Genomic DNA, 17291 nt, shown 5'->3' with positions numbered 1-17291 from the left:
TAGGGATCCATGTGGAGTGATCTCATTGGTTATGAAATTTGCCCTTGCTGCGATTGCTTTGAGTCCGCGCCTACCACTGTCCGTCCCGCGTTCCACGTGGAGTATTATGGTTGGGTGTCCTCCCAACTCTTTCCCGCGCGTAGAGACCTCGGTTTTGTCAGTTTTGCTTGCTTTGAGGAGTAGAATTGGTCCCAAGTTTTAGAAGCTATGAATTAAGGGGTACAATTAGAAATCATATTATTATTATTATTATTATTATTAATTAAACATCTGGATTGTGCTGTGACCCCAAAAGATGACCTCAGGGTTCACAGTTAGCTGACTGGATGATGTTGGAAGTTATATATGTATATATATATATATTTTTTAATAAATGGACAAAAACTTTCCATCAGTCAGACCTTGGACTTGGTTCTAATTAAATTCGACCTGATGCAATTATTTATAATTGACAAAGTTTGACCCATATTATATATATATATATATATATATATATATATAGGAGTCAATTTCAGTCTTGTGCCAGGAACAGGAAATGAGTCGTCTTTGTTACTTGAATATAAAAGTGTTCTTGTTAATCTTGACGCTATTTCCAGTTTGAAACACCAAAATTGAATACTTAACATTATTTCTCAATTTTATATTGCAACATGAACTTGAATATTTTATATTCAAATAATACTGAAATGTAAAATGTATTGTGAAAAATGATACCAAGAAGTCATTTATTCAAATCTCATAACATGGTCTATTGAGCTAAAATTTAACTTTGATGTTTATTTTTATTTATTTTTATTTTTTAAGTATCATTCAAAATTGTTCTCGAACAAAATAAACAACATAATTGTCAGTTATACAGTTGGGAGAATTTTAAGCACCAATTTCTAATTTTTAACAAAATAAAATAAAATCTAAATCTGAATGTTATTTATTTATAACAAACTATTATATATTATAAATTTTAAATACATTGTATTAGAGTAATGAAATTTTATTTCATTTTTAACAAAATTGAAATGCTACAAATTCAAATTATATATATATATATATATATATATATATATATATTAATTTTATTTTGTGTTAGTTAAATATTATATATTCATGTATATTTTTTATTTTTTATTTTTATTCTTTTATTTGTTTATTCTTTTATTCTTTTTTTATTTTTTTGACACAAATAGAGGTCTCTTTATTGCAATAAAAATAGTGTTTACATAGTGATCCTAGTCAAGATTAATTACTCTCCTATTCCTAAAAAAATTAAAGTGTAGGACTTATCTCAATAGGGTTTCAAGAGGTTCTATTGAGGTTTATTCCCTTACTAATTGGCTGGCACCACATTAGAGCACTACTAGTACTTTAATTTCTCTATCAATTAAACTCTATATCCTAGATTCTATTTGTTCTTGTCTATTGTATAAATCCACACTATCCAACTATAATCTATGAGGTTTAGTCGTACTATATTATGCATTTTCTATAGGAGCTAAAATAACTTGTTAAAGATTATATCGTTTCATTCAATCTATAAGCACATGATTGTCCTTCACAGCAACAACTATATTGAACTAATCTTTCTTAGACATTGTAGTGTTCTATAAACAAAGTTACAATGATTTTAGTTAGGTAGGAATTAATTAGAGCCTATAACATGTTTGTATGTCTACCATCTAGTGTCATTTGTTGTAGATATGTCATCTTGTTTTGTGACCTAGTGAGCTGCCATAGTGGCTAATATTGAAGCTATGAGACTATTAGGATTACTCCTTGGAAGATAATTGACATCGAGTCATAACATAAGATATAATAAAATTTGTATTCTTCTTTGCCAAGCTCTTGTGCCAATAGACACTCCAAAAAATGATAGAGGACTAATTTATTGAAGTTGTTTAAAAATATTGGACAACATTGGACTACATTTCCATCAATCTTATTATACCATGCATTAGCCAACATTGCTTGGTTCTAGATTAATTTAAGTAGTTCAACTTCTTTTTAAATCCTCTCCAGATCCTACATGTTCATCTATCAAAGTTTGAAGTTTTGAGGTAGTATCCCTACATATTTTGTTTCAACTACTAAATGCACCTTGTATTGTTTTTATAAAAGATATCATCTATGTATTGCCATATAATATATACTAGATTCATTCTCCTCCCAATTATATTGACTTAGATCCATTTTAATTGATTAATGCACCTATAGAATAATAATATCTAGTCTTTTTTTCGACCTTGTTGAATCAAAATCACCCACATTTAATGTTGATTATTGTTGATCCATATATATTCTTGATTTTGTATTATTTTGCTTGTATTGATATTTTGTTGGGACATAATGAGAATTGGTGTTAATTGTGTCAATCTCTTAATCACTTTATACATTTGATATTGTATTAGAAACTAAGATGGAATAAATTCTAATATTATTATGTTATTTGAAGATATTTTTTAAACTTTCAATAACAAAGTTTGTAATTTTGTCTTAGGATGTAGGCCGACTTATTTGCTAATTTGAAGTTGGAGATGAATGGAATATAAGAGAGCCTTCCATTTCTAATGTAATGCTTATATGAGTGCATGTCATAGGCCTTTCTCTTGACCTCACACTCCAAACTTGGTGCATATTTCTTTGTGAGGTATGAAGGTACTATGTGTGAGTATATTATTTTATTGGCAGTATCCAGCTTTATACAAGGTACTCATCCTTGCTCTAAAAAAAATCAAGTCTGAAATTCTAAATCATTGTGTAGAACTAAAAACTACTATTCATGAATTCCTCACAACAAGTTGGCTAGGTGTATTAGAATTTTGATATCATTTCTTTCAAAACTTATGTAACTGTGGTTTGTACAATTTTATTTAAATAACAAGAAATAATAAAATAATCCATGTTAAGGTATCATTTCCATGAGATTTTCTTCAGCTACAATGAAAAATAAGTATAGGACAAATGGAAATCCTTATCTCATTCTTCATATGATTGAAAAAAGAGCCGATAATGCTCCATTCACTTTTACTCAAGCTGATGTATTTCCTATTTAAAGTTATATCATAGCTATAAATTCCTTTGAAAAGTCTAATAATATTATAATTCAAAATAAAAATTTCTAATCTACCATATCATATGCTTTAAAAAAATCTAACTTGAGGAATAATAAAGGCTAATATGAATGTTCAACCTATGCCATAATTTTATATGAAAGAAAAAAATTGTCTACTATGCATCACATAAAAAGAAAAGCCAATTGGTTCATACTAATGATATTCATAAGAATTGGTTGTATTTGTAATTCTAATGCTTTAAAAAAATATCTTATAATCCAAGTTCAAAAGTATGATTGGGCATCAATTAATTAAAGATCCTCTAGATCTACCATTGTATAAGAAAACTATAATTCTCTTAGTAACCTCAAGGTATAGGCTCCTTGAGATCAAACTATCATGTATCATGAAATAATATTCTTGATCAATCATATTTTAAAACATGAGGTAAGAATCTAATACTATTCTATCTATACCGTGCAACATTTATGAAATCTAAGTCGTTGTTTAAGATGAGAGTAGAGCCTTCGGTTGGCTCTATGATGCCAAATCTAACCTCATTATTGTGGCCTTGATCACTTATTTTTAGATACTTTGTATTATAAAGGTATCTAAGTTTGATGTACAGAGTTGCTTGTTATATGCTGTATAAATATTGGACATATCTACTTAGTTTGAATTAGTATACATAAACCAGTCTTTGAATTTATTAAGATAAGAAGCTGTAAATTATTCTTCAATAGCTTGAAAGAAGGTTCACAAGCACATGTCTCCTTCTTGGTACTACTTAAGTATACTCTTCTTTGTTTGTTATTCAATCTTTTATTCTTTGACTATCTAAAGGTATTCAATATATGTGATTAGGAGATTTGAAGTTACTAGTTACTAGGCTTGCCCTATAGTTCGATCATTATATCTTTGAGATGTCAGCAAAATGCCACTTCCTTTTTATATTGCTTCTTGGTTTTATTAATATACCAACCTTTATAGAAATTAATGCAGTAATGTAATTTGCCAAAAAATGCAAATTATAATGGATGGCCTTCAAGAAGCCAATGTAAGACTATACTACCAGATCTTAGAGAAAGCTTAGATTTATTACAAACTGCATGACTCTCTTGAGTTAAAAAAAGAGTTGTACTTGCTTCTATATAGAAAAATGACCTAAATAAATATTATCATCTAATATACAATAATTTGTAAAAATGGATCATGATTCAAATGCCCAAAATGTATAAACATTATTAAACTAGGCCACAGCTCATATTTTATTCTTCCAATAATTATCTCAGTTAAATTAAATTAAATTTGATATTAAAAAGTCATTGATGACTTAAAGAGCTTATCTAAGGATAATAAATAGTCTCACCTTATAAACAAGTAGTAAAATTTGTGCTTATTTGATTTATCTACTCTGTTTTTTTTGTGAAGTTTTAGTTGTTTTTAATTATTCATCTACAATTTTTTAGTAGGATGTGAATTAATTCCATTTGAAGCTTCCATCTCTCAACCAATGTAAAAGATGTATATAAGTTTGTAATGGTAATCTCAATCCCAACTATCTTTTAGTAGCAAATCTATTGAGCTCGGCTAATCCACAAGTGCTTCATAGCTATAATCAAGTGGGCCAAGTGAGATGCAATTCTATTGGGGTATACAAAGTTGTTGTATGCTACAATAGTCTCATGTCCTTAAAATTTTGCACTAAGCTAGAATTCTTCCTTGAATGTGAGCAAAGTATTGCCCTATAACCTATGTTTTTGTAAACATCATATATGTAATGTAGCTAAATAATTTTGCATGTAATTTCATATCCATTTTATTTTTTCAAGCACATTAAGGCCTTGGATATTTTGGTAAAATAATCTTATTTTTATCTTATTGTGATAGAAAATGAAGAAATTTGAATTGTTCTTGAGTGAATTTGAGTATTGTGAGATGTCTTTTGTTATAGTGGAGATAAAGGTGAATAAATTTGTTATATTGGAAATAAGCCAATTATTTGTTAAGTCTCATAATTATTTGTATTAATAGTCAGTGGACTATCAGTGAACTTGGTATATTAGTTTTTTAAATCTTGTTCTTACAATTATTTATAAAAAAAAGTAGAATAAGTTAAGAAGATAGGACATATGAGTATCTTCTCAAATTTTGAAGTAAGAAATTAGAAAAGTGGAAGATTCCTTCTAAATGCATCTTTATTACAAATTGAACAACTTATATGGTATTTTTTATTGCAATCATTTTGTGATTATCATTAGAGAGGAATTTGGCCAAATTTTAAAAATTAAGATCAATGTTTGATTTGTATTATCTTTTATATATGCTTAGTCAATTCTTTGATAGTAATAAGTATATCTATGGGTGTGTTTTTGGTTGTTGCCATATTGATGATTGCTACATCTTTTAATTGTTCATTTGTCAACCAGTTCATTCCTATTATATCTTTTGTTTCTTTCATATTATCTCTCATATTGCTTCTAAATAATATGCCATGTACTATAAACTTGTACACCTTATGTTGTACTAAAATTGGTACTAGATCTTAAAAAACTTTGTTTGTAATTTGTATATGTTCTTACTTAGCATTAATGGTCTTTTATTGAATTGCATTCTAAATTGCAATATTATTATAAGTAATTCTACAAATTTGGATAATGTAACATCATTAGAAAGAACTTGAATTATGCCAAGAATAATGTAGCATACTCTTTTATTTTCTTGCCATTCATTATATGCTTTAAGAAATTTATTTATATCTAAAAATTTATTAGTATTGAATTATGAATTCTACCTCCACATATTTTTTTTTGTGTATCATTAGATCCAACTCAAGCTTTCATGGGTATCTAAAAACAATGTGCCTTTGAAATGTGATTTATTATCTATTTAGTAGTGACTTCTTTTTGAACTAAATAAGTTGTTAAAGCTAGTAAATCATTCCATTGTGTTTTCTAAAATGACCAATTGTTATCTTCTACTTCTATATGATGCTATGATTAAAGATAACTAAGATGTCTAATTACCTTCTTTTATTGTGATAGTGGTCATGATGTGGATAAGATAATCCAACTTTTTGTTAGTATCCTTTGCAACTATTAAAAGTGGTTATGATTTGCACACATCTTACAAGATGGGGCTTTCTTTCACCAAGTAAGAAGTCAATATGTAATATCAACATCAAATCAAAAGATTATTATACTCTATCTTAATGAATGTTGTCTCATCTATGATTAGGTTCACTACTATTAAAGTTAGATCAAATGACGTCTTTATATTAAGTAGAATATTAAAAAATTGAACTAAAATATGTGTATTACCTTGGTGCTTATCCACAATAGAACCAAAACTTTGTACTAAGTCTTGTGCATTTTTTTGAAACTTGTCAATCATTGCTTTCAATATAATTCAAATATGTACTTCTATCTTGACTAGATGGATATGGTTGAAGCTTATAATTCAAGGTTGGAAGATGCATGTACTTCATTGAGAAATGTAGGGCATGTGCATTAATAATTTTTGAATGGCAATGTCTTCATTTTCTATAATCTAAAAAAAAACCATTTCTTAATTCTTGACAAAATTTGAATTCTTTTAGAATTTTTTTATAATGTTAATTAGTCACTCTTATATTAATTTAGGCAATTATTTACCTTCCATATAATACGTTATTACTATTTTTTTTATAATTATCTATCTTATAATCAATCTTTGTCTCATTTAATATAATACAATTTTTTTTTTCAATAATAAATTGTCAAGGATAAAAACTCAATGAAAGAAAATAAATAAGTAAGACTCACTTAAAAAATATAAAAAAATATAAATAAAGAAGTATATATATTAAAAAAAAATATTAGAATGGCTATTGCCAAAAATCAAAGAAACTAGAGACTCATGAAACTAAATTAGAAGTAAAAAAAGAGTTGATAAGAGAGAAGAAGGCTTCATTTTTCCTTCTATATATAATATCTATCTAGGATCTATGTGGTGATGTTCTATAGGACCTTCAAAAATGTGTTGACTTTATACGCTACGTATCTTAACTTATAAGGTAAGTTTTTTATATGGGTGCCACATAGTTAATTTGTTTCACAAGCTACGAACACATATAACACATGGTTAGTTTATTGACCAAGTTTCTAACCTACCAATCAACTATAAATACATGTCAAGTCAAAATTACATCTAAGAAGCTTTTAAAAAGTTTTCTTAAATGATATTATGAATTTAATCTATTTTTATCTATTTCTATCTATTCATATTACCTAAGTAACAATTATAGTAGCTATATATCCATGACATTATCTCCCCTTCCTTATGGAACTTTTCCATAAGGAGTGGTGATTACATGTTGAAGAAGTCTAAGATGCAAAAAATTATATTTGCCATGGACTTTGATCTTTGTTTCTTTTGAAAATAGTTGATAGGTCCTCTCAGCCATTAGCAATGTCTCATTCTAGGAGAAAAAGACCACCTTGTGATTTGATCATTGTTAAAATCTTTATAACTTCGTTCAAACAAAATATTTATAATATGATTAGGAGTCGTATCTATCTTCAATAAAATCACCAAACATTGAGAATCTCTTTTCAAGTTGTGATATCAAATGTGTTGTATCTTGCCATTTATTCAAGGAAGAACATATCATTTTTGAAGCTCTTCATCTCTATTATATTGTCTAGAAGGCTATGATAATTACAATGTCTTCTTTAGTAAGTCAAGAAATGATGGATCTTGAATTGAATCTGCTAGTTGTTGCTTATCTATCTCCTCAATGCCATAATTATAGAGAAACTACAAACAAAGATAAAAGGTAGAATGAAATTTGTTCTAAATTGTGTTTCTTTTATGATATAGGTTTGCTATCCTTCATCTTGCTTTTGATGGATGTCGTTGATGAAAAGTTTTAATCTTCTTTCTTATATTTGTAAGATTTTTTGCTGGCTCTCATGTACATTTGTTTATATCATATTTGTGCTAATAAATAAGATATTCCAAACTTTGTTGGTGTTATCTTAAGTCTAGAACTTCTTCTTTCTTGAATTCTTAATTATTACTTATTTCTACAGGAGATGGTGGTATTTGTCTTCTTCTTGAAATATCTACTATCTTATATGGCTCTAAAAGAGATACATAAAATATAAGATGGATTTTCATAGATTTTAGTAGATATAATCAATAAGCGACTAAATTGACTTATTCACAAACTGAATGGATATGACTTTCTAGCTAAATTTAAACTTTGAAGCATCATGAGACTTAGAAGAAGAATCCTTGATATCATAAATAAGAAAATAAAATGACATACTTAATTGAATTTTTTTAATAAGGATTAAATCAATAATTAATGTTGATTTTATTGCTTGAAGATGAAAATGCTCTGACTTCAAGAAAATCATTCTTTGCTGATCAAAAGATGAATCTCTTTTTTTTGGTCTAAGATAAGAATGTCTAGAAATAGCATCTGATAACCTTGTTGTTTTTTAGATTGATAAATAATCTTAAGATTAAATCTTAAGCAAGACATGCTCCAACGGGCTTAGTGACGATTCAAAACATGTACTAATATAAAACATTAATGATTCTTATAGTTGATATAAACAATAATTAGATTAATAGTGCCTTCTAGATAATAATACCATTCTTGAAAAAAAATCTACAATTGTGAGAAGTTCTTTGTTGTAATTCTTGTAGTTAATCTTAACTATTAAAAAATTTCTTCAATAAAAAGCTATTAGATGAAGTTTATTATTTTTTCCCATTTGAGATAATACGGAAAGCAAAAGAAAGTCTTATGCATCTATTTCCATAAAAAATGGCTTAAAAAAGTTGACACAATACAAGATTGGTATAAAAATAAAAATTAACTTCAAAGCTTCAAATGCTTCTTTCGCTTCTTGATTCTATTGAAATTTGTCTTTACAAGTCAAACATGTAAGTAGAACTATAACTTTATAGAAGTTTTTAATGAAGATCTTATAGTAATTAATAAATTCCAAAAAAAATTAACATCTCTTATTTTTTTGGAATCTTCCAATCTATAATAATTTAAACTTTGTTAGGATCTATGATAAGTCCATCATTTGAAATGATGTGTCTAAAAAAGTTGATATGAGTAGTATAGAATATATATTTTTTTTATCTTGGCATAAAGTCTTAGATCTCTTAGTTTTTGTAATACATAATATACATGAAGTTCATATTCTTTTGTGTTCTTAGAATAGATTAAGATATCACCTAGGTAACAAACAACAAAGCTATCTAAAAACTCTTGAAAAATATCATTCATTAGATATTGAAAAGCTATTGATATATTTGAAAGTCCAAAAGATATGATGTTATATTGAAAATGTCCATACCTTATTTGAAATACAATCTTTTATTCATCTTCTTCTATAATGTGTACTAGATTATATGCTTCTTATAGATTCATTTTTGTATAGATATTAGCTTGATTCAATTGATCAAGAACTCCATATATCAAAGGTAGTAGGTACCTATTTCTTGATAGTGATTTTGTTGAATCCTTGATAATCAACACACATTTACAATGATCTATCTTTTTTCTTCACAAATAAAATTGAAGTTCATGCTAGAGATTTGGAATGGCTTTTGAAGTTCTTCGTCAGATTTTCTTCAATATACTCCTTGACTTCAATGAACTTATTTTGTAATAATCTAAAAATTGGTCCAAAAGTCGATTGATCTCCTTCTTAAAAGTCAATTTAGTAATCATAGGAATAACGTTTTGCTAGAGTATCTATATTTTTTTTTCAAAAATCTCTTGAAAAACTTGAGGCTTAGAATGTCACTTGAAGTCTTTCATCCATTAAAAATAGGTGTAGCATAAATGACACAAGATAATCCTTCTTTTGCAACATGCAAGAAAGTACTTGCATCTACAAATGCAGATTTAATTACACTAGACTTATGACTTTTATTTGATCAACTATACTATTAGTTATGCTTTCAAAAAATTCAAGACTACAAGAAATTCAATCTATTTTTGAATTATATTTTTTTAGCCATGATAAATCTAAAATGATTGGAAGAAGATTTAATGATATTAAATATTATAAAGCTATTATAATCATTAATTATTATTTCTATAGAAAAGATTTTATAAGTAATATTTCTTTAAGATGATGGACAACCATCTATGACTTCTATGTAAATAGATTTAGTTTTCTTCACTAAAGATATGCTATGTCTTTTAGTAAATTTTTTATTTAAGAAACAAGTTGAAGCTCCTTAATTTAACAAAGAAAAAGCTTTGTGATGTTTAGATCCTAAAATAATATTTATTATAAAACAAAAAAAATACTTTGAAGAGAAAATAAGACCTTCATTAGGTGTTGTATAAGATTCCAACTAGATGATCCCTATTGTAGCTAGACAAACTTGTTTTCCAACATACTATCTTCTTTGACGATCGTAGTCCTCATTTTGAGGTTGTGTCACTTCTTTGAATAACATTGAGTAGTGTGCTTAGGTTCTCCATAGTACAAGCACAATCTTTTTTTAACAATAATGAGTCTTTTTTGCTCAATAAGAAGTTTAAAACATATTGTATCAATTTACATATCTTCTACTTTTGAATATATGTGTTGAAAAGACATTGACATTGTCATTGAATTATAGTAATATTGAGGTGTACTTGTGCAACTTTCAAATTAAAATTCGAAAAGTTGGTTGTCATACCTCACTACAAAGTCAATTGCTTGACTCAATGTTTGAAGATCAACTAAGTTGATCATCAATTTTTTTACATCATATTGTAATCCATAGAAAAATTGGCTAACAAGTGTAGCATTATTCCACTTGATATTAGTTACAAGTTGTCAAAATTGTGAAGCATATAATTTTACCAATTGATTTCCTTATCACAAATATGGATCTTATTAGTTGTAACACAATTGCATCATGTTCTCTGTACATAGATCAAAATTCTACCAAAAAAGCCTCAAGATTATCCAATATTGGATCTTATCATTCAAGAAAATATATTTGATAGCTTTATGATTGAAGTTCAATCATAAGTTGTACTTGAATAATAAATCCTCAAAACTAGGATCTTATGCCATGAAACTTCTTAAGCAATGCAATTCTTGATTTTTTAACACTAAAAGAATATTCAACCATAGAAAAAGGGATATAATTTGGTATAGATGTTCAAGGAGCTCCAATCATCTCTATATCTTTCCTCCCTGCTATTCTTATTGCTTCATGTGGTAGTAAATTGAGTTGATGCATTGCAAGCATTAATTCCCTCAATTACTCTTGCATTTCTGCTATAACACTATTTATTTCAAGAAGCTCTACTATGATAACACTTAATAAAAGGAAGATGTCTAATATTAATTAAGACAAGTAGAAGAGAAGACTCAAAAATAAAAAAAAAATAAAAAATACTAAAGACTATCAATTTAAAATAGGATAATCTATAATTCTTAAAATACTTAAGTCTTATCAAGAAAAAAGAATAATTCACTCCTATCTCAAGAAAAGATAAGGTTCTAATATTGTAAGTATATTCTTATTAATTTTTCAAGGATAAGAACTCAATAAAAGTAAATAAAGAAGTGAGGCTCTTTTATAAAATATGACAAAATATAAATAGAGAAGTATGTATATTAAAAATGAAACTAGAATGGCTATTGCCAAAAGTCAAGGAAATTAGAAATTCTTGAAATTATACCAAAAGTAAGAAAGGAATTGACAAAAATGAAGAAGGTTTTATTCTTGCCACTATATATATTATCTATATAAGATCTATGTGGCAATGTTCTATAAAATGTATTGACTTTGCATGACACATATCTTAACTTGCAAGGCAAGTTTTCTATATGGATGCTACATAGTCAACTTATTCCACACGTTGCCAATACATATGGCACATGGTTAATTAGTTGACCAAGTTTCTAATCTACCAATCAACTACAAATACATGTATAGTCAAAATTACATCTACAAAGTTTTTAGGAAGCTTTTCTAAAATGTATTATAAAATTAATCTATTTTTACCTACTTCTACTTATTTATATTACCTAGGTAATAATTATAGTAGATATATATTTGTTCTACAAATTCTTATTACTTCAAAAGAATCCTTCAAGGAAGATTTTACTTGGCAATGCTTATGCAGGGTGAATTTTTGTGTATTGCTCCATCTATGTAGTGGCAACGATTCTAATCTCTCTTTTCTTCAAACTTGTTCTACTTACCTTTGCTCTTTTAATGCAATGAATGACATTGATGTGTATGTCCACCAATTTTTAAATGTTGTAGCATAGGTCATTGATGTTGCCATGTTTTCTCTTGATTTCTCATATCTTTCCTCATTTGACTATATTGGTGCTATTACTTGGTTTTGGATCAAATAGCTAGTTCAATACTCCAATAAATCTTAAATCCAAAAGAAGGTTCTACCCTAAATTGGTATCTTACATGCATTATATGCTATAAGAAGATTACCAATTCTTTGCACAATGTATAAGGAGACTAAAGATTGGACCTAATAATTTATCACAAGCTCAATGTGTGATGCTCCATATACTCCTATTGGTCCTTACACCCAAGTAGAGGATGACAAAAGAGTCATCTTACCCATGAATTCCTACTTTTTCCTTTCCATACTTGCAATGCATATTATATGAGTAAATTATATATATATATATATATATATAAACTTTTCTTTTTTTTTCTTTTTTTCTTTTTCCAAAAGAGGTGCTGAAATTTTATTTACAAGTTTTTGAACATATTCATGCATACATACATACATACAAACATACATAGAAGTTGGTGGTCAAATTACTTTTTTGCTACTCTGCCTTTTTTGTTTTTGGATTTTGAAAACTCGTCCTTTCAGTGCTCAATTTCTTCCATGTGTTGCTTTTCAAAATCTCATCTTGACATAAAAAATAAATCTGCTTTACATCAACAAATATTTCAGTCCATCTGCACAATGTCTAAAGTGTGGCAAACTATTTAGTTGTTCCACCAAAGTAAGTTCTAGAAAAAGAATAATTGTCTAAGATTCAACAACCCAACATGTTTAGAGGATTAAAGAAACCTTGAGGCAATTACTCATTGTTTCTATTATTGATTAAAGTAATTATTTTTTTCCTACACCTCTAGTTGAGGTGAATATAAAATAAAAAAAAAAAACTTCCTTATATATAACCTTCTTTTGTAAATGTTAGTTGATATATATATATATATATATATATATATATATACACACATGTAACTGCATATATGCATGCATAAACATATTTTTTAAAGTATGTTTGCAGAAGTGTAGTGTATATATATATATATATATATATATACATATATACATTTTAAGAGAGTTGGGTTATTTATTTTAACAACAGAATGAAAAGTTGAATTGTTTTCTTTTTAAAATAAATAAAGTCTCAAAGATTTAAAAAGTAAAAATTCATAATAATAATAATAATAATAAAAACCTCCTACTCCTGTGGTTCTTTCAATATACCCAGAAAAATTATTAAACAAAGTTGATAGTAACAGAGTTGTACAAGTAATAATTTCTTAAAAAAATGTGAGATAATGGAGTATTTGTATGTACACGGAGGCATAATATGGATTGTCCAGCAATTATTATATTAATAAGAGGGCCTTTATATTTTGGACACTTTTATAGCAGAAGTAGTTTTAAAATTACCATATGAAGTTATAAGACCGTTGTTGGGAGTAAGTTGTTAGATAATAGCATTGCCATGTGTAATTAAGTACAAATAAAATAAAATGCGCATTTAAAATTTTAATTTTTAAAAAAAGATAATTACATAGAAAGTTCGTCATTGAGCTTAGTAATTAAGAGCTTGCAACTTGAAGAATTTCAATCAATATCATTGTAATTTTGATTAGATGCCTTATATATATATATATATATATGTATATATATATATATATGTATGTTTATATTTAGAGATAGATACAGAGTGATGAATTTTTTTAAAATAATTTATATGAAATATTAATTTAATCCCTAATTTTGATTTCAATTAATTATTATATCTGTAAATATGTATACAACTTAACAAAATACTCCTAGGGATTATACCAATTAAACGGACATTGAACGGAAAAAATTGTTTCACTATCAAGTTAAAAGAAAATTTACATTGATTTTTATTTTATTTTATTTTATTTATTATCACGTTAGCCATTTGAAGCATTTTTGTTGCACTTTTTGCTTTTGAAGCGATTCCATAGAATCTGTTTCAGAAATGACTTGTTTTGTGTATTTGGTTCTATTTTGTGGAAAAATTTCAGATTTAAACTTATGAAATATAAAATCATAAGTTTTAGAAAATAATTTGGTAACACAATCGTATATATTCAAATTTGATTAACCAATGTTAAAGACCACCTCAGAGTTGAGAGTTCTTACTAAGTAGAAAAGCTACTTTAGTTTGTCTTTAAAGTTTGCGCAGCCCGACTTTACCGGTTGATGCCCGTATCGATCGGTGGCGAGAACCGGGAGAAACGATACCCTGTTCCCTAAGTGTTCCCGGCGGGGAACATCGTCTTCGTTGTGGCACCGGTTGAACTACATGGCATAAGCATTCGCAGTGCCTTCGACATTGTTAGAAGAATTGCAGCTCCATTCAGAGCGCGGGGGCTGTGTAGGGTTTGGCGTTTACGAATCCGGCACCATGTTGGCGAGGGGGCTTGGGCGCAGGCTGCTCGTACTTGCTCGTCTAGCGCAGTCCTCTCAGGGCGCTTCTTCTGCGGCTCTCGTAGACCTAAGCAGCGGTTATACTACTAAGGAGGATCGCGTTGTGAGTGATGGGGGCATGGCGTTGTCTCCCTCCAGCTCCTTCAGCCGGTCATGGCACTTCTCTCGCGGTAGGTTTCTTATGCGACTCTTCTCTCGTGTTTTAGCCTGGACAAAAGCGGTCCAGCTTTGAGCTTTTGTTGTGTCTGTTTCGGACGTGATTCTTCTGTTTTTCTGCTTCTTCCTCTTCTTCCTTCGCTTCGTCCGTTTACTTTTTCCTCCCTATCTTGTTTGGATTTGGTATGTTTTGATTTTATTATTATGATGACTATTAATATCACCTTGAATACCTTTCGCTCGCGTGGTTAAATTTTATGGTGTGGTGGCAATCAACCTGTGGGATGTGGCCCATTCTGTTTGTTGTATTTTTATGGAAACAACGAGCTTTTCAGAGGAACTTTTTGTTTTATTCTGACCTAAGTGATGAATGAAACAAGAAGTTTCAGTGCATTTGATAGTGAGGCGCTCTTTTCTTCTTTTTGTTATTATTATTGGGTTTTTGAGTGGTTGAGATCGTTGTGGTCTTGATGTTGAGGCGGTGCGAATTTTATTCTTGAACGAGTCTCCTCGACATAGAGTTCGCTATTCATGAGCTCCAATGAACTGTTCCTATTCTTTTTCTTTTTTTCTTCTTTCTGTTACTATTGGGAAGAATACCTTGACCGATCCGAAATCGACGTGTAATGTGTGGAACAACTGGCTTTGGTATGAGGTTCCGAAAACAATATGGAGTCCTAATGAAAATTCATACCACTTTATTATACTTAGATGATGATTCTCCGAGTATAGAGAAAGCAGGATGATGTCTGTAGAGTCGAGATATTCTGGATGCTTTTTCGACTAAGGCGATTCTCCTGAAATAGGATAATGGAGTGCACAGTGGCAAATCAAGTTCAATCTTGCTAATACAACGGTGTAAATGTGGGCTTTATTATTGGGGACTTCAGGATTTCTAAACTTCTCCGATAGTCGGCTTGGCATATGACCCATAACATTTATATGGAAGTTTGACCAGAAATACGCAAGTGTCACGTTGTGATTGTTTACTTATGTAGTCAACCCCTTCCACACGACGGCGATAGTTAATGGCGCTTGCAGTATTGGTGATATCATTGAAGTTCTGCTGTGCTATCCTAGGTAGGCAGGTTTTTCGGAGGGGTTTTAGTGTTATCATCACATTGCAACTTAATAGATCAAGTCATCTGTTGTTGCCATTTCACAGGATTTGCGTCAGATGCCTTGGCTGGGACTGCATCGGGCACGCACACAGTACCAGCCACAGTACAGGCCTTGAAAAATATATCGAATGAGATCACATACGACGAGCACACGCACGAGCGATGTGCACCAGGAGATCCTAGCAAGAAGGCTTTCACTTACCTCGTCCTCACAGGTACATTCTGATTTTTTCATGAATGTCTTTTACATCTCTATCACGGCACCTCCCCCTGAAGCTTGCTTCACTTGTGCGATCCTGAACTGGCGAGTTGTTGGTTTTCGTGGCAGCCATCACTTGGTGAATGATTTCATCTCCTTAAAAATCTGTCTACTCTTTAAATTGCAAACTGTGTGCATTTAAATGTAACACAACTAACACAATGTTTTTTCCAGGTGGACGTTTCATTTATGCATCAGCCCTGCGAATCCTTGCGCTGAAGCTGATTTTGTCTATGTCAGCCAGTCGCGATGTTCTTGCAATGGCCTCCTTGGAGGTTGATATATCTAGCATCGAACCTGGCTCGACCGTGACCGTGAAGTGGCGTGGTAAGCCTGTGTTTGTGCGTCACCGCACTGAGGCTGACATCAAGCTGGCGAACTCCACTCCTATGAATGAGCTTCGGGACCCCGAGGAAGATTCCGTAAGGGTGCAGAATCCTGAGTGGCTGGTAGTGGTAGGCGTGTGTACTCACTTGGGATGCGTGCCTCTGCCGAATGCTGGGGACTATGGAGGCTGGTTCTGCCCTTGCCACGGTTCTCATTACGACATTTCAGGACGTATCCGCAAGGGTCCGGCTCCTTACAACTTGGAAGTGCCACAATATAAGTTCACAGAGGAGACGAAGCTCCTGATCGGTTAAGTGGGTTAGATTGAGGATTATTTGAATAATTTTGGGCTTCATCTGAAGCATCTGTTGAGTTGGTTGTGATCTTGGAAGGCGTGGCAGGAGTTTGCTACTCATAGTGGACATATCAACATGGAACAACAACGTTCAGGTGTTGGAAAGTCAATTTTTAGGTGGTACATGTTTCACACTTATATTAACATATGAATGAGGAGCTAGTTCCCTTTCTATCCATGTCCGAAATTATCCGGATTTACAAATAAATGTAAACTCATTTTTGGCCGTCGAAGGATCTTCTGCGGTACTTGAACGTTTTGAGCCTGATGCGTTAGGCACACATGTGCTCGTGTGTAGTGCGGTGTGCAGGGTAAC

General features: G+C 30.0%; 1 protein-coding gene across 1 annotated transcript; it reads left to right on the top strand.

The window, feature by feature from the left end:
* The first annotated feature begins 9 nt into the window (after window positions 1–9).
* Window positions 10–17208, top strand: LOC112276141 (cytochrome b-c1 complex subunit Rieske-4, mitochondrial). Its single transcript, XM_024507199.3, has 4 exons — window positions 10–109; window positions 14652–14927; window positions 16079–16249; window positions 16468–17208. Exons 1-4 carry the CDS (start codon window positions 10–12, stop codon window positions 16932–16934), a joined length of 1014 nt encoding a protein of 337 aa, XP_024362967.2. The 3' UTR covers window positions 16935–17208.
* The last annotated feature ends 83 nt before the right edge of the window (window positions 17209–17291 follow it).

This window comes from Physcomitrium patens, chromosome 23 (assembly GCF_059467195.1).
Source record: "Physcomitrium patens ecotype Gransden chromosome 23, ASM5946719v1, whole genome shotgun sequence".
NCBI lineage: Eukaryota > Viridiplantae > Streptophyta > Bryopsida > Funariales > Funariaceae > Physcomitrium > Physcomitrium patens.
Note: the sequence above shows the minus strand (reverse complement) of the source record. Positions and strands in the feature narration are given on the sequence as shown.

What these genes read in the sequence shown, in the direction of transcription:
- LOC112276141 (XM_024507199.3), top strand. Translation starts at nt 10, where the DNA reads ATGTGGAGTGATCTCATTGGTTATGAAATTTGCCCTTGCTGCGATTGC. An exon ending in GTTCCACGTGGAGTATTATG is followed by an intron (nt 110 to 14,651) that starts GTTGGGTGTCCT and finishes AAGCATTCGCAG; the next exon opens with TGCCTTCGACATTGTTAGAA. An exon ending in GTCATGGCACTTCTCTCGCG is followed by an intron (nt 14,928 to 16,078) that starts GTAGGTTTCTTA and finishes GCCATTTCACAG; the next exon opens with GATTTGCGTCAGATGCCTTG.